Consider the following 23,840-nt stretch of genomic DNA (forward strand, 5'->3'; position numbering starts at 1 on the left):
ACGACACCAACGTCAAGCATCTGTAAGTCACAGGACTGATTAGGTATGTTGTAGCAAAGCTTCCATCCATATTTGTTTTGTTTTTTTTAATCTTTCCCTTCATCTGCCATTAGTCTAATTTTGGGAGGATCATATAACAAATGTAATCTATTCCATATCACATAGAGTAAAAACAAAAAGTCAATTGCTGACCAGGAATTTAAAAAAACTAGCCAACATCGTCCTTTTGTGGTGCTGGGCCAACATGCACTGAGGGAGCTGCTTTGCTTATTATTACTTGTTTGGCTATGATTGGCAATATACTACTTCCCTTTTTCTTATCCTCAATGCAACTCTGAATTTCACATCAATATTTGTAGGTGTCAAATGTTCAGAACTGTACATGAAAGCTTAGAAAATGTGTCATAGCAGTTATTAAATATAGTAAAAATCACTATTAAAGGTCAAGTTTATTTTTATGATCCTTAAACACTTGAATCTTCATTTATCATACTTAAACATCTTTTTCTCAGATACTTTATTTTCAGAAAGATCAACATATTTTGCTTTCAAGAATGTGCCAAAAACAATAGGTGACATTTGAACTTTTCTTTAAAAGTCTTAATATTTCATTTCATTTTAAACTGGTATCAAAAGCTGCTCATGTAATGCAGTTATTTTTCATTTAGCTTTCCCTCATCTGTAACAGTGTTTCCATGACATCATGCTTGAACAGCAACTCAGGAAGAGATACTAATAGTTGCTGGCTGCTTTCTTCCAACTTTGTAACTATTTGCAGTTACTTAAAGTTTAGCAAAACAAAAGATCAATTAAAAAGAGACAAACTGGGAGTCAATTTATTTACAGAACAAATACAGTTTGAAATTCAAAGATCTTTGCATGACAGAAAGAGGTCGGTTTTCTGATGACAAATATAAATGCTAACAGGAAACTCTCACAGGCATCACTTGCAGATAAAGCATTCACCAGTTAAATAACAACTTTTCCACGTTTCCTGTTGGAAACAGAAAATTTCTCCAAGTCCAGTTTAAAGGGAAGTACTGAAGGTCAGCCTTTTCCCTTCCTCTGTTTGAAGCCTTGCTTTCTTCCTCCTGCACTCTTATTAAAGCCCATTTTGCCTTTCTGACTTTTAGACTTGAATGGTCTGTCCCCATTTCTCTTCTTTTTCCCACCAAATCTATCCTGCTCTCCAGCTCTCTTTGCTCCAAAAGCCTTTCCTGTGGGCTTCATTTTCTTCCCAAATGATTTTTCCCCATCCCTGGATTTCTTCCATCCTTCTTTCTGTTGTTTTTTCCCTGTTTGGTTTCTATGCTGTCCTCCTGGTGATTTGGAACCTCTGTCTTTTAAAGATTGACCAGGGGACAACTTCCTCTTCTTGGCAGGTCCATGAGATTTTTCTGAACTCCTCCTCTTCTTCTTTCCACTCGGAAACATGCCTACATGGAAAACATCTGTTAATACTTAAAAAGACCCCAGTGAACTAAGAGTGTTAAGTAAATTAGCTACAGTCACCTTCCTCTGGCTCCTCTCCTACGGCCTGTCTGTAGTACTCTGCCTCGTCATCAGATTCGGCATCAGCTTCCTGACCGTCCTGAGCCCCTGGATCCTCCACCTCACTGTCCTCTTCAGCTTCGGCACGTTTCTTCTTAATGCCTTCCAGGCTCTTTTTCCTGTGAGAAAGAAGTGGAGACACCGTTTGTCATAAACCGCATCAAAAAATGGATACAAAAAAAAAAAAAAAAAAAGAAAAAAGGTCAAAACATTTGAAAGCCAAATTACCTGTGCTCTTCTTTTTTCTCTGTCTTCTGAGCGATGTTCTGCTCCTGCTTTTTCCGGCGTTCCTCCTTCTCTTTTATCTTTGCCTCCTTCCTCTTCAGGATCTCCTGGATTTCTTCTTCCGTCTTGGAGACTACAAGGATTGTACAAATAATTCCTGGTTAAGAACAGTTTTTGCCAGCTTCCAAAGGATAAATAAAATTCTGCAAGTTCAGGGTGTATCAGTAAGCGTTTACTTTTTTTTTTTTTTGAGAGAAATCATAGAATTCATACCGTTTTTTTCATCATGTACACCCCTGCATATGCTAAGGAATAAATTAGGAAAAGGATGCGCTTACTCATGGAGTGATATATGATGTTCCCCTCGCCCATCCCTTCTTGAATCTTCATTAACCGCAGAGTCATGCGAGGACCAATCTGAGAACAGCACAATGCAATTTTCAGCACCACTCAAGCACTTTTTAGGAAAAAAAAAAGTCAACTTTGTGTGCGTACGCACTTCGGTCAAGCGGACGGCACTCTGCTGGGACGCCATGTTGCCTCTTCCAGAGTAGACCTGTGGGAGTTCGGTAACGTTGTGCTCCTCATCTTGCTCAGCTTCACTTTCTGAGAGGTTTGCCCCCCTGAGAATGGTTACAAAGAACATTTCATTAGACAAAACTCCAGCTCACCAACGGCTACAAATCCGAGCCCCTTTTTATCCTCGAGGCTACAGCAATTGTACCTGCAAAAGAACCTTACTTCATCAGCAGCTCACTGATATCCTCAAACTTGTTCATATTGGGGAACCTCTCCTGCATCAGCTTCTTGACTCCACGGCTCACTCCCACAGGGACAACCTTCAGGCTGCTGCAGGGTGGGAACAACATATTGGTCAATTTCAATGTGTAATCAGTAAACAGAGTAAAAAAACAAACGTTTTTATCCTGTGGGGGCTCATCAGTGCGTTTACTTTGGACATAGATCACTGAACAGTCAAGTCAAGGTCTGTCATCATCTGAGCCCAAATTTCACAGGATTGTTGTTGAATGTAGGTTTAAGTAACTGGAACTAGTTTCGTGTACATTCCTTAACAGCGCATCATCTGTGATGTGTGTGCAGATGTATAGATTCAAAAGCGTTGTGACCTGATGTTTACAAGCAACTTAAAATGATAAAGAATAGCCAGTTTTTACTTACTAATGTCGGAATTCAATTTCCTCTGACTCGGAATTGTAGCTTAACAGGACACACCTCTTGATGGTGTTGAGGCTTATCTAAAACACAAGAAACAGAACGAAACATTTCTCTTCAGTGGAAGTCAGGGTTAGGCAATCACAAAGCTGAATGGATCAACAGAGATCAGAAAGCGTTTACTTTTGATAAATCTTCACATAAACTCAGAAGACTATACTTTCATCATATCAACGAGGTTTTAAACCTCGAGTCACCCAAGGAAAAAATATTGCAGTAGCTTTAGTGGTAAAACGCACCTTGTGCACATTTATGGAAGGAAACATGTTTTGGAACATGGTGGCCATAAGTTTGATATGCATGCCATCTTGTCCAAAGTTATTGAGGATGAGTAGCGGATGATACTTGAACTGCTCCTCGTGCATCCTGTGCTTCTTCAGAGATGAAACGACATCTTTGATAAGACAGTACTGGAAAACAAAACAAAACAAAAAAAAACAACAACTTTGTAAAAGTAAGGAATAGAACGATCAAGAAAGAAATCGCAACTTTGGTAGTTTGGGCACATCAGTGCGTTTACTTCGAAAAACATCATTTATTAATCACATTTTAAAATGTCATGAACCCATGACTCATTTGATTTAGTTTTATTCTGCATGCACAGTTTAAATTATTTACCTTGGTGACCTGGAAATGAAGCATGGGACCTTTGGGAAGACGAGCAACTCTCTGTAAGAAGAATGTTTGATTAGATTTATAACAGAGGCACAGATTTGACATACAGTTGCAAATGCATTTGTTTACAGTCTAATATAAGGATTCTCAACTTGATGTGACAGGAAGCCAGGTGCTTGCTAATAAACAATATAAAATGTAAAAATTAAAAAAGGTCAATCTAATATTTTGCTATTTTCAAATGACTTAACTACTTTAGCTCTGACACCAAGCACATTTAGAGGTAAATTATAGGCCTCAGTAAATCAATACTCTAAGGTCATCTTACCATGTTGATACTGGTGGGCGTTTTGCTGAAGATGTTGAAATGCGTCACTCCCAGTGGTCCTGCTATCGCAACAAAGTCTTTGAGCACATTCTTCTTCCTAACCTGTTTTTTTTGGTAAAAAAGTAAAACGATTTCACGCACAGTCTGCAGAAATAAAATATGAATAAATCAATACAATAGTTGCCTAAAGAACTCAAAGAAGGGACCTTGAGAGAGACTGCGGTGTAGGGCTCCATTACTTTCCGGATATCGATGATGAGCTGACCCACGTTTTTTCCAACCTGGCCCCGGTGAAACACCAAAGTGTGGGGCACAGCCGAGTAAGTCTCCTCAGCCTCATGGTTGGCCTGTAATCGGTCTTTCTTCTGATTCCGGGTCTGTTGAGGGCGATAAACACATATTAGTAAAGGGGTCAATTTCTGACTGTTGCTGGTCTCACGTTTAGCTTTAAGTTTAGTGAAAAGAAGGCTAACGTGAAAGGGTCTCACGACACAACTAGCTTTACAAACTACACACATTTTCATACTCGTCGCTAACTACAACTCGCCAACAGGGTTTCCATTTAATAAAAGTAACAGTTTGTTTTTTCGCAAACTAACAATGATTAAATAACCTCTTTAATAGCAGCATTTCAATCCACATCGGCTAATCTTTTAGCACAGGCCGGTACTTACCTTTGATTTCCCCATAATTCAGCTCGAAACAGAGCGCAAGAATGTAATGGGAACAAAAACACACTCACAAAAACTATCGCTATACTATACTTAAGCTACCAAGAACGATCAAGCTCATTTTTTGACGATATTAACCAACAGTTAGTCCAAACTGAAGTTAACGTGACGCCACCCACATGGCTCTACTCTGCTTTTCTAGTGTGTGTCACAGGCTAATAAGTCCGTATTTCTCGTGTCTTCGATAGTTCCTAGCCGTGTACGCTACTTTGTTTTTTCCAATTGCAGTTCATTATAGTAACCGCTGGATGGCCGTAGACAGCTGAGACGGCTGCATCTCTTTGAAAGATGGTAATCGACCCCCTCCCTTTCTATGAATTTTGGAATAATAATAAAAGAAAAATAAAGTAACACAAGTAACATATTCTAATTAAGATCAATTCAATATACATCTCCAAAAGTTGATTCTGTTCATCTGGACGTAGCGTTTTGTGTTTCGTCACTCATCCAAGTGACTTCTTCAGTCTCAGCTGACTGCAGGTTTCCCCAAATCTTATAAACAGTACGTTTGCATAATGACTGAAACCAGCCCACTTCAGTGGTTTGGGGAAACCTGCAGTCAGCTGAGACTGAAGAAGTCACTTGGATGAGTGACGAAACACAAAACGCTACGTCCAGATGAACAGAATCAACTTTTGGAGATTTACTTTCCTGGATGATTGAGAATGCATCAAGACGAAATTCAATATACACTCAATAAACAAGAACACAGTATTATGGAAAAGTCTTGAGCCACTCCTCATTTCTTTCTGCAATTTGCAAGGCCTCAAACTCAAACACACACACACACACACACACACACACACACACACACACACACACACACACACACACACACACACACACACACACACACACACACACACACGAAAACAGCTGTATTCATTATATTCATTCTATAGGCAAACATTGGCTTATTTGAAGTTCAACAGTTTAATTATACAATTTTTGATAGGAAACCAATAAATGTAGCATCATGACGTTAATGAGAGCGTAAAGTCTTTGTCTCTCTGACATAAGAAAAAAAGTGTTTATTTGTTTTGGCAGTATAGAGAAAACCATAATGAAAAAAAAAGTGTGATCAGAGCTTGGGTGTGACGCAGTGCAATACTGTAAGCTGATCTGAAAGCAGAAATAGAGACAGCTTTTTAGGTGTGGTTTCTGTTCACACTTTGACCTCAGCACTGTGTGACTGTGACTATCTTTACTGTTTTTCAGTATTGCTGATTTTCCCATAAAGCTGATGCAGTAGCAAAGAACTATCTCAGAGCCACTGCTGTCATGTAAAAGGCAACTCAGACCATCACAACTTATTATTATTATAACAAAGTGCATAATCTGCTGCAATTAACCCACTAGACTGAGTGATGCTGGAGGACCAATATATATATATATATGTATATATATATATATATTTAAAAAAAAAAATAAAACGCTGATGAGTGTGAAGCTTTACTTTTCACAGAATGTGATGGAACCCAGAATTTCCCGAACAAGCACCTGCAGCAGTATAAAGAGCTGTAATGGCATTTAAAGCAGCAGACCAATCCACTTTTAATTTGAGAGTCACCGTCTTGGCAACAAAACAGACTCACTGAATAAGCATGGTTACATACAGGACGCAACCTTTACATACAGGATACAACCTTTTTTGAAGCGCCACTGCAGTCACAAAGAAGGCTGAAGTACAGGTGCAGCCTTTATTCTAGTCTTTGTGGCATAAAGAGCCAACAGTCTTTTCCTAGACTGGTATCATTATTATCACTTCACTACATTCCCAGCACTGTCTGTTTGTTGAAGTCACACTAGAGAATATGAGTCCCAACTTAAGGCCCTAATGCTGCAGCTGTCTTTTTTATGCTTTCATAAAATTAGGCCACAAAAAACAAGCCAAATGCGCATCAGAAAAAAGAGGCAACGTATTTCAAAAATAATCATGCCACACTGATAAGGTGCTACAGCAGGATAGAGCTGACAGCAGGGTTTTGGGTTAATGACAGAGGGAGGAGACACCCTAGATTCCTGCACCCAGCTAAACAACCAGTTCTGGGAGGCAGGAGTTTGTAATTAGTTGTCTGCCTGAGACAGAAACTCTAGAGACAAAGCAGCAGTTGTGTAGTTATCAGTCTTTTTGTTTTCTGCCATCAGCTTTAGTTCAACATTTTATTAAGATCATTAACAGCTTTTGATTTAGAGGAAGATTTTTTTTTTAATATCACTGTTTATGTCTTAACATTTGATGTCTAATTTTCTGCGTTTTTGTCCTGGGAGCTGCAGGAGCGCAACAAAAACACCAAAAACTGTCTAACCAGCTGGCACAGTAAGTTATGCATGGTCACAGTGTTTAATTATATCTACTTTCAGGTACACTTGAATACACCTGCACTGTTTATGGCTACATTAATCTTCACATAGTTAAATCATTATGGTGCATGTTTTTTTATCATCTCTGACAGAAGAAATTGTCTTATTCTTACCCACAGCAACTGAGAAAGCTACATAACACAATGCGATGGGTCTCATGTTGTTGTTTTGTGGAAAAGCTGTACATCTGTGTTGGTCTGTTTGCCTTGGTTACGGTGTTGACCATGGCTGTTGTATCTGGGTGTGGAGCTTACTGTACTGTTGACCCTGAGATGGAGAAGTGTTGATTCTGACTGGTTTGTGTTGACCTGCTAAACTCAAGGAAATGCGTGTACTCTGTCTTTGTAAGGAAACATCTGGTGAAAAGTCAAGATTTACCAGATGCTATTTTACTAACATGCAAAGTGTATGTCTGTGTATTAAAGTGCTAATTACCTGATGAGAAACTATTGCTTTTTGTGTGTCCTCAGGATTGTTACAGATTCATGGAGAAGGCACTGACAGTAGTTCTGCCTCTTTTTCTTACACTTTGTGTGAACATGCCAGAAGTTGGCGGACAGAAGGAGGGAGCCCAGGTTGACAACAAAGATTCATCACGTTCTTCAGAAACAAAAACAGGCCGGTGCTCTTACACCTTCATAGTGCCTCAGCAGAAATTGACTGGGGCGCTGTGTCTGAACACGCAGCCTGCTCCTACCAACCATTCAGAAGTGTCAGCCTTATGGGCAGAGCTCAAACGACAGCAGGAACTACTAGAGAAGCTAAGAAGCCAACTGGAGCAGGAAGGGGCCCTTGCCATTGAAGTAAGGGCCTTGCGCAAAGAGAGCAGCAGTATGAATTCTCGCATCAGTCAGCTCTATGCTCAGCTGCTACATGAAGTTATAAACAAGAAAGATCAGGCCTTGGAGCAGCAAAAGGTGGAGAACCTTCTGCTAAATGCGACAGCACAGGTGAGTCTAGAGCAGCGGAACTAGATGTTATACTCATCATTGTCAAATTTATCCTTATGCTGTGAATGGTTGGACATCTCAGGCACTGCAGGTGTCCAGGGATTACAGGGAGCTGGAGGAGAAATATGGAGCCCTCACCTCTATGATGAGTTCACACAACCAGTTTATTGCCTGTTTGGAGAAGAAGTGCCAGTGCAGGGACTCTGCCCAGTCCCCTCAGGTAGGGGCAAAAAAACCAAATCTTACATCTGCCTCTTTATACAAGATTTATAAAAAAGGACTCAGAATATTTTTTGGATTGTTTTTTTTTTTTTGTCTGAACAGGTCGTTACTGAACCACCCAAAAGCCAGTCAAATGTGCATCTGAATTACAGTTCTGAAACCAACCAAATGACCAATGATGTTCAACGGGACCAAAGTGCTCTCCCATTAGAGCAAGCTCAAACAGGGGGAGGTCCTTTCCATCCCCCCACTACCACCAGCAGTCCTACAGACCCTTCCTTCTTTAGCTTTCCTGTCACAAAAACTCCAGGTAGGTCAATATGCAAGCTTGTTTCCAAAAAAGTTTGAATGCTGTGTTAGATGTATAAAAAACCTGGAGTAATTCTTCACTTAAACACAATATTAAACACGAATTCTACTGAATATAGTTCAAAGAAAACACATCAAATGTGGGAAAAATGTTTATGTTGGCACAGGGACATTACATCTCTCCTTGAGTTAACAACGCCGTATTTGGGAATTGATGAGACCAACTGCTGTAGGTCTAAAAAAAGTTTTCCCAGCATTAATTGTGCCTCCACAGATATGCAAGTCACCCATGCTATGACAGATAGCAGTCTTTTAACCATGCACTGATAACAAACCAGATGGTCCCTCTCTTCTTCTGTGTCGAGGGTGCAACACCCATATCAAACACAATTTCTGTTTTCACTGAAATTAGCTAGGCCCAGAAAGGAAGTGAACCTTCCCGCGTGTCATGCAGTAGTGAATGTGTGTGTGTGTGACCGTATCAAGGAAGCTTGATGGTTGAGCGCTCTGTCATCGTAGAAAGCACTTACTTTATGCATCTTGACAAATCTTTCTATTGTTTTATTTACATTTTGAACAATATCTCTGCTTCTTCAAAGATGGAGTTGAAAACATGGTTTATAGTAGCACCTGATTAGAGTTATTTGGTGTTTATATATATGTCTATCTCCTGTCAGATTTATTTAACTGCTTAGATAAGCACCAGTGGCTGTTGGAGTCAGTGACCTGCTATTATCTGTCCACCCTGGGAACCTCAGCTTCTGAAAACAGCAGTTCTTGTCACAGCACAAAACACTTTCTAATGAAGACATGCACAGAACAGTTTTTGAACTTTTTATAACACTTCCCTTTTGAACTTGCAATTACAAACCAGAGAATATGAGCTGCAGAACCCAAAAGGATGAAACATCGGTGTGACTCAACACTTCCTCCAATGTGTAATGAGAAAGAGAGAGAGAGTTCAAGTCATGACAGACCATTAGGGCTTATCACTTGGTGTGGGAGTCTCTCTTCTTTGTATACATTGTTGTTTGTGCACATTCCTATGTCTATCTTACCAGTATGGCATGAGACACTGAACATGTGCTGGGAGAGAAACAATAAGATCTGTGATTTTCCTGATGTCCAAACTGAATTTCAAAACCCTCTATTAGAAGCTTCCTGTTGTGTTTTCCAGTGTCCTATAGTTTTTTAAAGCCACAAAAGACCTTTAAAGATATCTTCCATGTTCTTACTTAATACTAAAAAAATGTTATATGTTGTAATATTACATCATTATATTTGCATGTTGCTTTTATTAGTCACTTGCTTGTATTTTCCCTTCACTCAGGGCCATGGCGGGACTGTCAGCATGTGTTGGAATCAGGTGAAACTACCAGTGGGATCTATTTGCTCCGGCCGCAGAGTTCCAACCGACTCCTGCAGGCCTGGTGTGAACAGAGTCAAGCTCAGGGAGGGTGGACGGTCATCCAGAGGAGACAAGATGGGTCAATCAACTTCTTTAGAGACTGGGAACAGTATAAGGTATAAGTCTGAAACTAGCAATTTAATTAAACACAATCAAGTATTTCATCGTGAACCTAAGAGTGTTACAAATACAAACTTACTTCCACTTAAAAATCACCTAAAACCTATGTTGTTTTAAAAAATGCACATAAAGAATATCATCAAATTAAAATCAGTAACAGCTGCAAAACTACAAAGCCAAAATGAAAAACTCTAGATAAAATGTCTGGGATCATTTTGAAATAAATGAAGTCTCACTGTCTCTCAGGCTTAAAAGAGAAGAACTTTGCATCTTTACATTCGTCTAATAAAATTAGTGAGTAAATACCAGCTTTATAATAACTGAGTGAGCAGTGATGTTAACTAAACAAATGAAACTCAAACTCTTCCAAACTGGATGCAACAGAAATGAAACATGACAAAGGCTATGCTCATTTTACTTATCCATCCATCTTCTTGCACTTATCTAATTCAGGGTTGCGGGGGAGCTGGAGCCTATCTCAGATGTCATAGGATGAGAGACAGACAACTCGTCACACACATTCACATCTATGGGAAATTTTAAATCAGTTAACCTAACCTCACTGACTGCATGTCTTTGTACTCTGGGTGGAAGCTGGAGTTCCCAGAGAACATGCAAACTCCACATAGAAAGGCCCCAGATTGAACCCAGGCCTGTCTTGATTGTGAGGCAACAGTGCAACGCTAATTAGTATTACTAAGGAGAAAGGGCTTGATATTATCAATAGATAAAAAGTAATAAGTGAAAACATACCACAAACTTGATTAAAACAGATCCTGGAGGTCTGCACGTATGCTCTTAAGAGCTAATAAATCTACTAGACATTGCTTACTCTGGAGATCTGCTGTCTAAATGTTGCCATGATGAATTCGTGCAACTTAGAGTGATTAAACCCGGCTACTTATGTTTTACAGCAAGGCTTTGGGAACCTAGATGGAGAGTACTGGCTTGGTCTGGAAAACCTGTACTGGTTGACCAAACAGGCTCAGTATAAGTTGCGGGTGGCCCTGGAAGACTGGCGTGGCCGGCAGGTGTTTGCTGAGTATGACAGCTTCTATGTGGAACCAGAGAGCGACTGGTATCGACTGCGGTTGGGACTGTATCACGGGAATGCAGGGGACTCCCTCTCCTGGCACAGCAACAAGGCCTTTACCACTTTGGATCGAGACAAAGACAGCTATGGCGGTCTGCTCTTCCCCTGGTCCTACCTGATTGCTATCTGTTGTATAGTGACATTTCCCTTTTAACATCTTCATTTTCTTCTGTTGTGTCATCAGGTAACTGTGCTCATTATCAGAAGGGAGGCTGGTGGTATCACATGTGTGCCCACTCCAATCTGAATGGTGTGTGGTATCGTGGTGGACATTATCGAAGCCGGTACCAGGATGGCGTTTACTGGGCAGAGTTCCATGGAGGATCGTACTCCCTTAAACGGGTTTGCATGATGATCAAACCCAAATAACAAGGTTATCTTATGGACATGTGCAAAGGAAAGACATGATGTGGATGATCTTCACATATGTGCAGAGAGAATAAAACAAACTCTATTTGTAACTCTACGTTTAATAAAAAGGATATTTTAAAATTAACCTAGTCTGTGACATGTGCATGAACTATGAATAACTGGATGATGACTAATATTGACTAACTTGAGAAATCTGCTGTCGGTCGTGCAACTTCCTAACAGAATTTGTATTGCTCAATTTTTTTCTTTTAAATCGCATAATTTTTCACTCCCATTTGGACAAAAAAAACAGGGGAGAGAAACAAAAAAACACTTTGTGAAAGACTACAGTAAAAAATTACATAAAATATGGGAGGAGTACAACCTATAAGCAACCGTTACTCCACAAAGGGCTGGCTGCAGATGTGGTTTCGTATTTTGGGCTTCACAGAGTTTCCTGTACACAAGGGCGTTAAATTTCCTCTCTAGTTTTTTTTTCTGCCTGTGAAACTTTTAGTCGGTCATCATAACTAGGATCTGCATCGAGCTGACGTTCATTTAACCCAGGTCCTGAAGCTGGATAGTCTCTGGACTCTCCTGAAACACTGCTCCATTCACCTCATTCCTTCTGCATGCTGTCCAAGCATGCTGCCTGTCAGGATGCTGAGCATTCTCATCCTCCTCTTTTCACTGTGCAGTGAGTAATAATGATGCTCTGCAAGAACTCTGTGTGTATGGGAAAAACTATTTCATTGAATTGTTAGGAATAAAAATTTGGTTAACTTTTAGTGTCTTGATGGTGTGATCAGTTTTGATACTGGAATGTTATTAGTGATGGTAACTGCAAAAGCTAAAACTAATAATAAGATCATGTTTCATGAAATACTCCCCTTTTAAGTTTTCATGACTCTATGTGGACTTGTGAAAAACATATTTCTGTTTGGTTACATGGTTCAGTAGCTTTTAAAACAAACCTTAGCAGTAGTGACTTGTAGTAATTATTTTAGACTATCGTTTTGTTGTGTGTTGTTTTGACCATTATACGGTCTGACGGTCAGGATTTACATAGAATTTGGACCCAGGTGCAGATTTTGAGAAGGTTTAAACAAACTGAAAACTAACTTTTATTTTGACCCGAGGCAGTAAATTCACAAGACTGACAGAAAACAGACTCCAACAAACCACACAGGCGGATAAACAGTAGAACAGGATGAATAACTGAGGGGAGACAAAGGCTATAAATACATATAAGGTCATTGGAACAATGGGAAACACTAGGGAAAGACAAGCTAGCTAATCACAGGAGACAAGACAAGGGAAGTAAAACAAAACACAGTGAATGCCAGATGAGGGACTAACAAAATAAAACAGGAAGTAAGCAAATACGGGAACATCGTGGGAACAGAAAAGCTGACTTGACACAGAGAACAAAGGAATGTAGGGAAACAACCACTGCAAATGAACTAAAACTAGAATAGGATAATCTAAATGAGAAGAATAGAGAGCAAACTAATCAGAAAATATATAGTAATAATATAATAAACAAAACTAAATGTTGAACTAAAATGTTTAAGTAGAAAATCCAGAGTCATGCGTGGACGTCCACGCCTGAGAGGATGATCAATTAATAGTGCATTTCATTAGTACAGCCTGGCTGCTACATACCCTCTGAAACCCTATAGGAGCAGTGAGGATGCACTTTGTTTTTCAACATTACTGCGCAGAATCCTGTGGGAATTTTCATTTTCACAGGATTGCATTTATTTATAATGTTTGAGTTTATTAGAATAACTGTTTTTAAATAACAGACAGCATTTGAATACATTTATAAATAAAGACAAATCAGCTTTTTAGCAGCTTTAATCAGTTAGCACCTGTTCTGTCTTAATAACAACTACACAGCAACTGGTAGGCTCATTTGGTTCCCCATGTTGCTCTCTTTTTGGGTGTGTCTTTTTCTTGAATGTGCAGTTGGGCCCATAATTCAAGATATGACAAAAATGCAGACTTTCAGCTTCAGTTCAAGGGGGTATACAGTCTATAGGGCTATAGAGCTAATAAAAGTCCAATAAAAACATTATTCTTGTCTATTCATAGATGCTGACAGCATATGCACAACAGAGTTGAAGACGGATCCACCTGAGATTATTGCAGAATATGGAGGAATTCCTGTAACTGTAAACTGTACCACCAGACTGGGCGATCATTACGGACTATACTGGAGAGTTGGGAATGAAAGCTCTGACATTGAAGATGAAGAAATGTTTATCTCCCACTTAGTGCCAGTGTCAGACTGGAATGTGACGGCCGAGTGCAGAATGAAGTTTAATGAGTCTTATGAATGCAGCAAGGAACTCAAAGTTATTTTATTCAGTAAGTTTAATTTTAATTGAATACAGTACAATGCTAAGAAAATAAATAAATGTTGACATTAACTAACTTTGCTTAATTTTGTTTGCCAGATAATCCAGAAGTTTTTCATTCTGTACAGCTTGTGAATGTGATAGGAGAAGAAACACAGTACAGACTGCAGTGCGATATAATCAATGTTGCTCCTGTTCAGTATCTCACTGTTAGGTGGTACAAAAACAGTGAAAAAATCCAGACAGAATCTTTCAATGACACAACAACCAAAACTCCAGTAAATGAGTCCTCTATTCTGAGAGTCAACATCAGCAGAGAAGAAAATGTAGTTGAGTTCAGATGTGAAGCTGAGCTGGACTTTGGACCACACAGACCAAAACTTCCTGCCATTTCTCAAACACACAGAGTTTCAGCCCACTGTGAGTAAATATCCTGCTGTTTACACATGAACAGAAGTTTATTTTTATTTTTTTTAAAGATTAAACACAAGTTCCCTTCTGTTCAGCTTTCAATTGTGTAAATGTGAGAACTGATAAAAAACTGTTTATCATTTCAGACGCTCCGGAGCTAAAGACACAAAATAGTACTGATGACACTTATGCTCTTGAGGGCACTAATATCATCTTGAGCTGTGAAGCTGTTGGAAACCCTCTTCCTGTGTATAACTGGATTTGTGATGGGAAAAACATGTTGGAGAACACAACCAGTCTCAGTTTACCTCGAGTAAATGGCAATAAAACCTACGCATGCACAGCTACCAATTATCTGGGAAACATAACTAAGACAATCCATCTTCATGTTGAACCAAGAGGTATATATTCTTACTTCACATCTAAAATTGTGGATGATTTAGATGAAACTGCTGACTTATGTCTTATTTTACACCAAATCATCTCTAACTCTGAATATATTTGCTTGTGAATGGCAGGTTGCCCACTAACGCTGACACCTTCTGAAACTGTTGTGAAATTTGGAGATCCAGTTTCAATCAACTGCAGCACATCAGCCAGATATGTTGAAGGAATGGGCTGGGAGGCTCCATTTGGAGGTACAGGATTTGAGCGTCCTCCTGTTGTCACTTGGAGGGTTGAAAAACTAGAAGAGTGGACTCCAAGTCCTTCCTGCTATGCTACTTTGGTTGATGGATCCCAGTGTGCTGTGAGTCCACTCATCACTGTTTACAGTAAGTACATGTGTACAACTTTGTTAGTGTATTATAAACAGCATGAACTGACAGTTTTTATATAATAAAGCAATGATTTCTCTTCCTGAAAGTGCCACTGTAAATGCTCAGATATGATGGTGGAGGCTGCATGGAAGTGATTCTAAGTTGTCCATAGGAGTGAAAGATTATCTCTTTCTATGTGATACCTCTAGTGCTGTGGACTCTAGCGCTTCCCTAATGACAGCTGCCCTTGGTTTATGCCCACAGAAGACTCTCAATTGAAAAGGAGAAGAAAATGGATGGATGAATGGATTTTTAAAATTTATTTTTCTTTGCTCTGTTCACAGAAACACCAAACATTGTGTCAATATATCCACTGAATCAAAGTCAAATGATGGAGGAACAAGTACACATAGTGCCTTACAATAAAGACACAAGAACACAGTACTGGTTACGGTGTGACATCATAAATGTTGCTCCTGTTCAACATCTGACTGTGAGATGGTACAAAAATAATAAAACCATCCAGACAGAGTCTTTCAATGACACAACAACTAAAACACTGGTAAATGAGTCCTCGATTCTGAGAATCGACATCAGCAGAGAAGAAAAAGCCACTGAGCTCAGATGTGAAGCTGAGCTGGACTTTGGACCACATGGACTAAAACTTCCTGCCATTTCTCAAACACACAGAGTTTCAGCCCACTGTGAGTAAAAATGTTGAGGTTAACACACAAACAGAAGATTATTTAATTGTATTTTTTAGGCTAGATTAAACAAAAGTTCTATTCATTACAGCTTTCTATTATGTAAATGTGAAAATGATAAGAAAAACTGTCTCTTCAGATGCTCCTGAGATCAACACAAGTTGTACTGTTGACATCTCACCACTTGAGGGCACTAACATCACATTGAGCTGTGAAGCTGTTGGAAACCCTCCTCCTGTGTATAACTGGACTTGTGATGGGGAGAATATGTTGGAGAACACAAACAGTCTCAATATTACTCGAATCAATCGCAATAAAACCTACACCTGCACAGCTACCAATTATCTGGGAAACATAACCAAGACAATCCATCTTCATGTTGAACCAAGAGGTATATATTCTTGTTTACCTTACATCTAATCTTCTTCCATTATTTAGTGAACACTATTCACTTGGTTTACACTAAATCAATTTTGACTGAATGTATTTGCTTGTGAATGGCAGGTTGCCCACTAACACTGACACCTTCTGAAACTGTGGTGAGATTTGGAGATCCAGTTTCAATCAACTGCAGCACATCAGCCAGATATGTTGAAGGAATGGGCTGGGAGGCTCCATTTGGAGGTACAGGATTTGAGCGTCCTCCTGTTGTCACTTGGAGGGTTGAAAAACTAGAAGAGTGGACTCCAAGTCCTTCCTGCTATGCTACTTTGGTTGATGGATCCCAGTGTGCTGTGAGTCCACTCATCACTGTTTATAGTAAGTACATTTGAAAACTGTGTTACGGTATCATGCAGTGCACGAACAGACAATTTTTAAAAAATATATTATTAAATGAATTATTAATTAGTAAGACAATAATTTAACTTTCAGCAAGAAGGTCCTGTTGTTCAATCCACCAACTGGTTGGGACTCTTCTGTGGGGAGTGTTCAATTTTTCTCTGTGTTTGTTTGGACCCACAGACTATGCAAAGACATCAGTTTTGAATGATTTCAGGTTTCTAAGTTGTCTATAGGAGTGAAATATTGTTTCTTTTAGGACCACACGGACCAAAATTTCCTGCCATTTCTCAAATACACAATGTTTCAGCCCACTGTGAGTAAAAGTGCTGCTGTTTACAAAGTATTTCTTGATTTTTTTCAAATTGTAACTCAGATTAAACAATGTCAAAACCAGTGTAGGTATGCACCATATAACAATTCCAGTCAATAACAGACGTGTTTGTTTCTTCAGATGCTCCTGAGCTAATCCTTGAAAGTAGCACTGAAGACATTTTTCCACATGGGGGTGCTGATATCACCTTGAGCTGTGAAGTTGAGGGAAACCCTCCTCCGGTGTTTAACTGGACTTGTGATGGGGAAAATATGCTGGAGAACACAAACAGTCTCAATATTACTCGAGTCGATCGCAATAAAACCTGCACCTGCACAGCTACCAATTATCTGGGAAACATAACTAAGACAATCAATGTTCATATCACACCAAGAGGTACACATCTTTTATTATTATTTAGTTGTTATTTATTTCTTAAATTTATTTTATTTGATCTCTAATGTTGTGAGTGTTATTCTTTTGTTGTGGGTCTTATTTTTGATTTGATAACAAATCATGTCTAACTGAAGGTATTGTGAATGGCAGGTTGTCCTCTAACTCTGGCACCGTCTGAAATGGTTGTGAGATTTGGAGATCCAGTTTCAATCAAATGCAGCACATCAGCCACAGATGTTGCTGAAATGGCCTGGATGACTCCTGCTGGAGACAAAGAATTTAAACCTGGTTCTGATGTCACTTGGATGGTTAAAAACCTGAAATGGTGGACTCCAAGTCCTTTCTGCAGCATCACTCTAAATGACAATTTTCAGTGTTCTGTGAGCCCAGTCATCATTGTATATAGTAAGTACATCTGTCAAAACTGCATTATTGTACTAGAAATTAAGATCAAACAGGGTATGATGTAAAATACTTTTATTTATTTATTTTTGTATAACAAAGGAATAATTTCAGTTTGCTGAAACTGCCACTTTGAAGACAATGTTGTCGAGTAACCTGCTGTAGCTCTGATCCAAATGTTGTACTTTCATGTAGAATTGTGAAGAAGACTCTGTTAGTGGCAAGAAAAACCCAACCTTTTAATATCAATGCATTTATGCATTCATTCTTCTCATATTGATGCTAACAAGCGCATCCATTTGTCATATGTTCTAAATGTATTTTTTACTTTGCTTCATTTGCAGAAACCCCAGAGACCGTGTCAATCTCTGAAATGAATCATGGTCTGATGTTGAAGCACAAAGAGGACAAGAAGTACACCAAGACACAATACAAACTGCAGTGTGACATCATCAATGTTGCTCCTGTTCAGTATCTCACTATTACTTGGTATAAAAACAATAAAATCATCAAGACAGAATCTTCCAGTGACACAACCAAAACACCAGTAAATAAGTCCTCTATTCTGAGAGTCAACATCAGCAAAGAAGAAAAAGTCGTTGAGCTCAGATGTGAGGCCAAGTTGGACTTTGGACCACGTGGACCAAAACTTCCCGCTATTTCTCAAACACACAATGTTTCAGCCCACTGTGAGTAAACATCCTGCTGTTTACACAAAAACGGAATATTTCTTGGATTTTTTTCATTTCTAAACTGAATTTAACAATGTGAAAATGAGGCATACAACATGTAATTATTTAAACGAATAACAAACATCTTTTTGTCTCTTCAGATGCTCCAGAGGTAAACACAAAAGATAGTAATCATGACTATCTACTTGAAGGTTCTAATATCATCTTGAGCTGTGAAGCTGTTGGAAACCCTCCTCCTGTCTATAACTGGACTTGTGATGGGGAGAATATGTTGGCGAACACAAACAGTCTCAATATAACTCGAGTAAATCGCACTAAAACCTGCACCTGCACAGCTGCCAATTATCTGGGAAGCGTAACCAAGACGATCAATGTTCATGTTGAACCAAGAGGTACACGTCTTTGTTTATTTCAAGCCTAATATTGCTGTGGGACATTTAGAGGACACTGATGACTAAAGAGAAGTGTTAGCTGATGTTTAAATTGATCAATGTATTTTAGGAAGTTTTGAGAAATAAACTTTGGTTTTATTTTTTTTATCTTACAGGTAAAACCAATAAAATCACTTTTGCAGTCATTTGGGCATTTGTAGCAGCCATCATCATCATCTCCATCTTCATTGTGTTCTACTGTCGCAATCAGTGGAAAAAACATGGACATTATAGTTTTGTTTCTGACAAAGATATCCCTTTGACACAAACTAATGGAAACAAATAAGATATCTGCTGCTTTCTGTAAATCGAAGCAAAAACTTCATTTTATGTGCTACCTAATTATTTTTCTTTCATTAAAAAAGAAGTTCTACACCCATTTCATACCCTTGTATAAAAAATTCCAAGCTTCACATTCCTGGAAATGTGGGCCCACCCACTTCAACAATGGATCCATGCTGATGGGCTTTTAAAAAAAGTTTTATTTTCTATTACTTCTATTAGTTTTCTATTAATTAAATAAATATTTTAAAAAATAAAATTATGTCATGTGTTTTCCTTTCTTAAAAAACAAGTAATCAAAAGATAAATAAAAAAATAATAAATATCACAAGCAAAGTCTGACTACAGAGGCAGTTTCACATTGACCAATAGCTGTTAAATCTGAAATCGCATGTAAGGGTTCAGAGATTTCTCAGGCAGCAGAGAATAAAACTTGGAAACTTAACACATAATGTAAGGAAATTTGAGTTTAATAATTTTTTTGTAATAACAATGTTTTTTTTGCAATAAATCTTACACTGTTGGAAAAAAACATACATAGAGACAAGAGCCCGGCACCGCTTCCTTATCCTGGTCACCTGCTTTTCATACACTGCTATGGGATGTTATCCCATTCATCAAACAGCATTTGTTGCAAGTTGCAAGTCAGTGGTTGTGCTGCTCACTCTGGCACAAACAGGATGTCCAAGCTGATCTCCCAAATGTTCATTGAGATTGAGGTCAGGACTGCAGACAGACAAAATGAGCTTCCTCTGTAGACAGGCTGGGGTCAGTCTTAGAGATAGGATGAGAAGAGGTGTTCTCGGCCTAACTGGCAACCATGGCAGACCCTGGGATAGACCCAGACCCCTGTGGAGAGATTATATATCTCATCTGGCCAGTTCCCAAGAGGGGAACTGCTGTACTGCGTGAGGATTCTTCATAATCTATGATACTCACAATCTGTATCTGTTATCTGTAGTGAGCAGGTGGACAATAATATGGAGAGGTGGCAAAAAACTGGAGAAAAGAGGAATTAAAGTCAGCACAATACGTGTGTGTAAATGAGAAGGAGACATGCGTAACAATGAAGCTGCAAGGAGTAAAGATAGTGAAGGTAGATGTGTTTAAATACCTGGTAATGTGGGGTCAATCACCCAAAGCAATGGACATTGTACAAGTAAGATTAATAAGAGAGTGCAGTCAGGGGTTCCTTGTGACGGAAGAATAGCGGCAACAGTGAAAGTTGAAGGTTTGCAAGATGATAGTGAGACCTGTGTCTCATGTGTGATGATTGAAGATGGTGGCACTAACAAAAAGACAGGAAGTGGATCTGGATGTAGCAGAGTTGAGGATGTTAAGTTTTTTATTGGGAGTGGCCATTATGGACATACTTAGGAGTCCATCCGTCCGTCCTCTTCCGCTTATCTGGGGCCGGGGCCAGCAGCCCAAGCAGAGAAGCCCAGACCTCTCTCTCCCCAGCCACCTCCTCCAGCTTGTCCAGGGAACACCAAGGTGTTCCCAGGCCAGCCAAGAGATATAATCTCTCCAGCGTGTCCTGGGTCTGCCCTGGGGCCTCCTCCCGGTGGGACATGCCCGGAACACCTCACCCAGGAGGCGCCCAGGAGGCATCCTTGTCAGATGCAAAAAAACACTGGCTCTATTCGATGTGAAGGAGCAGCGGCTTCTCACCCTATGCGGGGATGCGATCACGATCATTAGTAGCGTGTAGTGTAATTCCCACCATGGGAGATTTTCCACTGGAGCAGTCTCGTGATGACAACCTATGCTCAGCCTTTGACCAAGTGATTGAAATTGATGGTTACGTGGTGTGCCCTGAAGCCATGCAGACCTACCTGTGCTTCATATTGTTAAAAGATAGGCTGTATCGAGTGAGTTGTGACACTCGCATGGAGGAGACATGCATTTTATTGGCCAGGCATCCGAGAGGACATGCGCTGCTGGTCCGCATCCTTTCCGGAATGCCAACTCATTAACCAGCCAGCCATACCAAAGGCACCTTTGTGCCCCCTACCATTAATGGAGGTCCTGTTTGAACTTATTGGCATGGACCTCATCGGGCCTTTTCAGCGGAGTGCATGAGGCTATCGCTTTGTAATAGTTCTAGTGGATTATGCAACGCAATATCCGGAAGCAGTGCCGTTGCATACCATCTCTGCAAAGAGTGTGGTGCCGGCATTGTTTCAGGTCATCTCTCGAGTTGGTATTCCGAAGGAAATACTGACTGACAAGGGCACGTTGTTCATGTCTCGCACACTGAAGGAACTGCATGAATTATTGGGCATGAAATCTATTCGGACCAGCATTTACCACCCTCAGACTGACTGGGTTGGTGGAGTGGCTGAATTTTCTCCTTTTGAACTGCTGTTCAGCAGGAAGCTGCGTGGGGTGCTCAACCTGATTAAGGAAAGCTGGGAGGAAGGTCTGAGCTCCTCAAAGAAGGAAATTCAATCCATGCTGGACCTGAGAGTAAAACTCCATACATTGGGGAGGTTGATTTGGGAGAATTTGCTCCAGGCTAAGCAATGTCAGCATCGCCTGTATAACAGAGAGGCCAGACTCAGGCAATTTTCACCCAGAGACAAAGTTCTTGTATTACTCACTTCTTCTAGCTCAAAATTACTCCCCAAGTGGCCAACACTCTTCAAGCCAAGGATCATCAAAGATTGCAATCTGCCTCAGAGTGCAGAATTGGATGAGGTGCTTGTTTCTGCACAGCATGATCCTGACGAGGGTGTATGGGACTGTGAAGTGTCTGCCATCCTTTTGCTGCTTAACTTGTTATCTCCAATATTTAAGGGAAGAAAGTCTTCAAAGATTAGCACATCTAATGCTGCTGACCACCTGATGAAATTCATGAAGGTGGGAGGAAGCGTGGAGGTTTTTCTCAAGGAAACCGGCCCCACTCAGCCCTTCCTCCTGTGTCTTGGAGAAAGAAAGAACACCATCCAGAATTGCTACATTGTCCTAGATCAAAAGGTCATTCCCTGTGTGATGTGTGATTTCAAGGCACATTTTGTGTTTGCTGTGTCCTATGATGAGGTATTGCACAACTTCTATACTTTCATCCAGACCATGATGTATGGCATTGATGTTGGCAGTGTGAAGGAGAATCCTTAGGTCAGGGAAATCAGAGCAAGAATTCTTTACAGTACAGTTTGAATACATCTATTATTCAGCACTTTGACTAGAAAAATTCATCTGTTACATTTGCAAGATACTCCACACAAGTTACTCAGTGGTATTTAGACATTTGAATTACCAGCATGGTTTGTACCCAGGAACGTTTTTGCATTTGACCTGTGGAGAGCCTGAATGTTCATTTATCATTTGCATGTAGTCTGGTTACAAGTGGCATGTATCCCAAACAGATAGAGACTGTGTTGATTTGGATATCACCAGCAATTTTGATTTTGAGCCTGTACCTAATGATGGAGCCTCCGGCTTCATTAAATATAACACAGGAAAAGAGAGAGCGAGAGAGCTTATTAACTAAAACACCACACACCTGTCCCACCAACCTCTCTGGCACTGCCCCTTGAGCTCACTGCACCACCCCTTCCCTGCAGCTGAGCCAGGGAGCACACCTTCGTCACACTCACTGTTTCCAACACCAGGTCAAAGAGAGAAGAACTTCACATCTTTAGGTTCACCGAGTAAAAATTGGGAGTAAATGACAGCTTTATTGTAAGATTTTAATTCCCAGATAAACCATTCATGGAAGCTTTTCCAGACAACGTCACTGTTGTTGAAAATGCTGCCTTCAGCATTGACATGTTATCCTGTCAGCCTGATGGGAACCCTTCTCCCACTGTTCAGTGGTTCTATGAGGACAAACTCATCAATCCATCGAGGTCACTGACCAGGACTGACTCTGGAAAGTACACGGCTGCATTCCTTAATATTTTGTCAGAATATAAAGCACTGCACTAAAGTATTGACAAGATAATATTTTGTTTGTGGTTATTTAGTCTGACAATGAATCTGATACCATTTTTACAGACAGTCCTTCTTTCACCTGCAAAGAGCACTATGAGATCACAGTGAATGATAAACCTCAGAGTATCTGTAAACCAGTAGGATTACCTACACCCACCCTCACCTGGTTTAAAGATGGTAAACAGGTGGTTTACCCACAGCGCTGGAAAAAGAATGATAGTGGAAAATACTTGCTAAATGCACACAACACACATGGAACAGCTGAACACACACTGTATCTTGACATTTTGTGTAAGTTTTAAATTTTCATAATTTCTAATGAAGGCACATTTTGAAGCAAATTCTTTCTGTTTCATTTCCTCACATTTCATATTTTTTCCACAGATGCCCCTGAGTTCAACGAAGGAAACGAAAGCAAGGAGGTGCTCCAGGGTGAGGATGTTACTTTAAGCTGTGGTGCTGACAGTAACCTGCCCTCAAACATCAGATGGCTCTACACGGCTGCTGTGAATACCAAAGAGACCACTGAGGGGCACCAGAAGACTATCAGTATCACTAAAGCCACATCTACCAATGCTGGTTTTTACATTTGTGTTGCAGAGAATAAAGCTGGGAGAAATACAAGATTTGTCAGACTGGTGATAAAAGGTATGATTACTGATTCTGTGTGGAAACATTTTAACTACTATTTCAATGTAGAAAGTGAAAGATTACTGATGTTTAATTCGAACAATACATGGCATGAAGAATCACGAAGCCATCTTATGTCTTTTTATTTTGTTTACCTTACAGGTAAAACCATTAAATTCCCCTTACCTATCATTTTGGTTTTGCTTGCTCTATTGATCATCGGTCTGATCGTCCTGATG

At 39.8% G+C, this 23,840-nt stretch overlaps 3 protein-coding genes and 1 pseudogene across 3 annotated transcripts; 3 read left to right on the top strand and 1 right to left on the bottom strand.

The window, feature by feature from the left end:
* Positions 1-809: 809 nt before the first annotated feature.
* ppan (peter pan homolog) lies at positions 810-4,846 on the bottom strand. The gene is made up of 12 exons (XM_084925636.1): positions 4,627-4,846; positions 4,159-4,329; positions 3,953-4,054; positions 3,628-3,678; positions 3,249-3,419; positions 2,956-3,032; positions 2,518-2,625; positions 2,276-2,399; positions 2,115-2,193; positions 1,780-1,909; positions 1,513-1,670; positions 810-1,436 (listed from the first exon to the last, which is right to left on the bottom strand). The coding sequence occupies exons 1-12, from the start codon at positions 4,639-4,641 to the stop codon at positions 1,048-1,050; spliced, it is 1,575 nt and encodes a 524-aa protein (XP_084781762.1). The 5' UTR covers positions 4,642-4,846; the 3' UTR covers positions 810-1,047.
* Positions 4,847-6,781: 1,935 nt separating this feature from the next.
* angptl6 (angiopoietin-like 6) lies at positions 6,782-11,646 on the top strand. The gene is made up of 7 exons (XM_084925640.1): positions 6,782-7,003; positions 7,518-7,997; positions 8,080-8,217; positions 8,322-8,529; positions 9,859-10,052; positions 10,971-11,241; positions 11,334-11,646. The coding sequence occupies exons 2-7, from the start codon at positions 7,533-7,535 to the stop codon at positions 11,516-11,518; spliced, it is 1,461 nt and encodes a 486-aa protein (XP_084781766.1). The 5' UTR covers positions 6,782-7,003; positions 7,518-7,532; the 3' UTR covers positions 11,519-11,646.
* A 179-nt stretch (positions 11,647-11,825) lies between these two features.
* Positions 11,826-19,210, top strand: LOC146388369 (intercellular adhesion molecule 5-like). The gene is made up of 14 exons (XM_084925633.1): positions 11,826-12,197; positions 13,598-13,873; positions 13,963-14,283; positions 14,421-14,675; positions 14,793-15,047; positions 15,377-15,736; positions 15,876-16,127; positions 16,241-16,495; positions 16,776-16,832; positions 16,971-17,225; positions 17,376-17,630; positions 17,972-18,316; positions 18,460-18,711; positions 18,867-19,210. Exons 1-14 carry the CDS (start codon positions 12,146-12,148, stop codon positions 19,034-19,036), a joined length of 3,360 nt encoding a protein of 1,119 aa, XP_084781759.1. The 5' UTR covers positions 11,826-12,145; the 3' UTR covers positions 19,037-19,210.
* A 1,546-nt stretch (positions 19,211-20,756) lies between these two features.
* LOC146388370 (uncharacterized) lies at positions 20,757-22,194 on the top strand (annotated as a pseudogene).
* Positions 22,195-23,840: the final 1,646 nt, after the last annotated feature.

The sequence above is a fragment of the Perissodus microlepis genome, chromosome 4 (genome assembly GCF_051167445.1).
Source record: "Perissodus microlepis isolate ML-2025 ecotype Zambia chromosome 4, ASM5116744v1, whole genome shotgun sequence".
Classification (NCBI taxonomy): Eukaryota; Metazoa; Chordata; class Actinopteri; order Cichliformes; family Cichlidae; genus Perissodus; species Perissodus microlepis.

What these genes read in the sequence shown, in the direction of transcription:
- ppan (XM_084925636.1), bottom strand. An exon ending in CTTCCATAAATGTGCACAAG is followed by an intron (nt 3,033 to 3,248) that starts GTGCGTTTTACC and finishes CTTGTGTTTTAG; the next exon opens with ATAAGCCTCAACACCATCAA. An exon ending in AGGAGAGGAGCCAGAGGAAG is followed by an intron (nt 1,437 to 1,512) that starts GTGACTGTAGCT and finishes TTTTCCATGTAG; the next exon opens with GCATGTTTCCGAGTGGAAAG.
- LOC146388369 (XM_084925633.1), top strand. Translation starts at nt 12,146, where the DNA reads ATGCTGCCTGTCAGGATGCTGAGCATTCTCATCCTCCTCTTTTCACTG. An exon ending in TCTTCATGTTGAACCAAGAG is followed by an intron (nt 14,676 to 14,792) that starts GTATATATTCTT and finishes TGTGAATGGCAG; the next exon opens with GTTGCCCACTAACGCTGACA. An exon ending in TCTTCATGTTGAACCAAGAG is followed by an intron (nt 16,128 to 16,240) that starts GTATATATTCTT and finishes TGTGAATGGCAG; the next exon opens with GTTGCCCACTAACACTGACA.
- angptl6 (XM_084925640.1), top strand. Translation starts at nt 7,533, where the DNA reads ATGGAGAAGGCACTGACAGTAGTTCTGCCTCTTTTTCTTACACTTTGT. An exon ending in TGCTAAATGCGACAGCACAG is followed by an intron (nt 7,998 to 8,079) that starts GTGAGTCTAGAG and finishes TGGACATCTCAG; the next exon opens with GCACTGCAGGTGTCCAGGGA. An exon ending in AGACAAAGACAGCTATGGCG is followed by an intron (nt 11,242 to 11,333) that starts GTCTGCTCTTCC and finishes TTGTGTCATCAG; the next exon opens with GTAACTGTGCTCATTATCAG.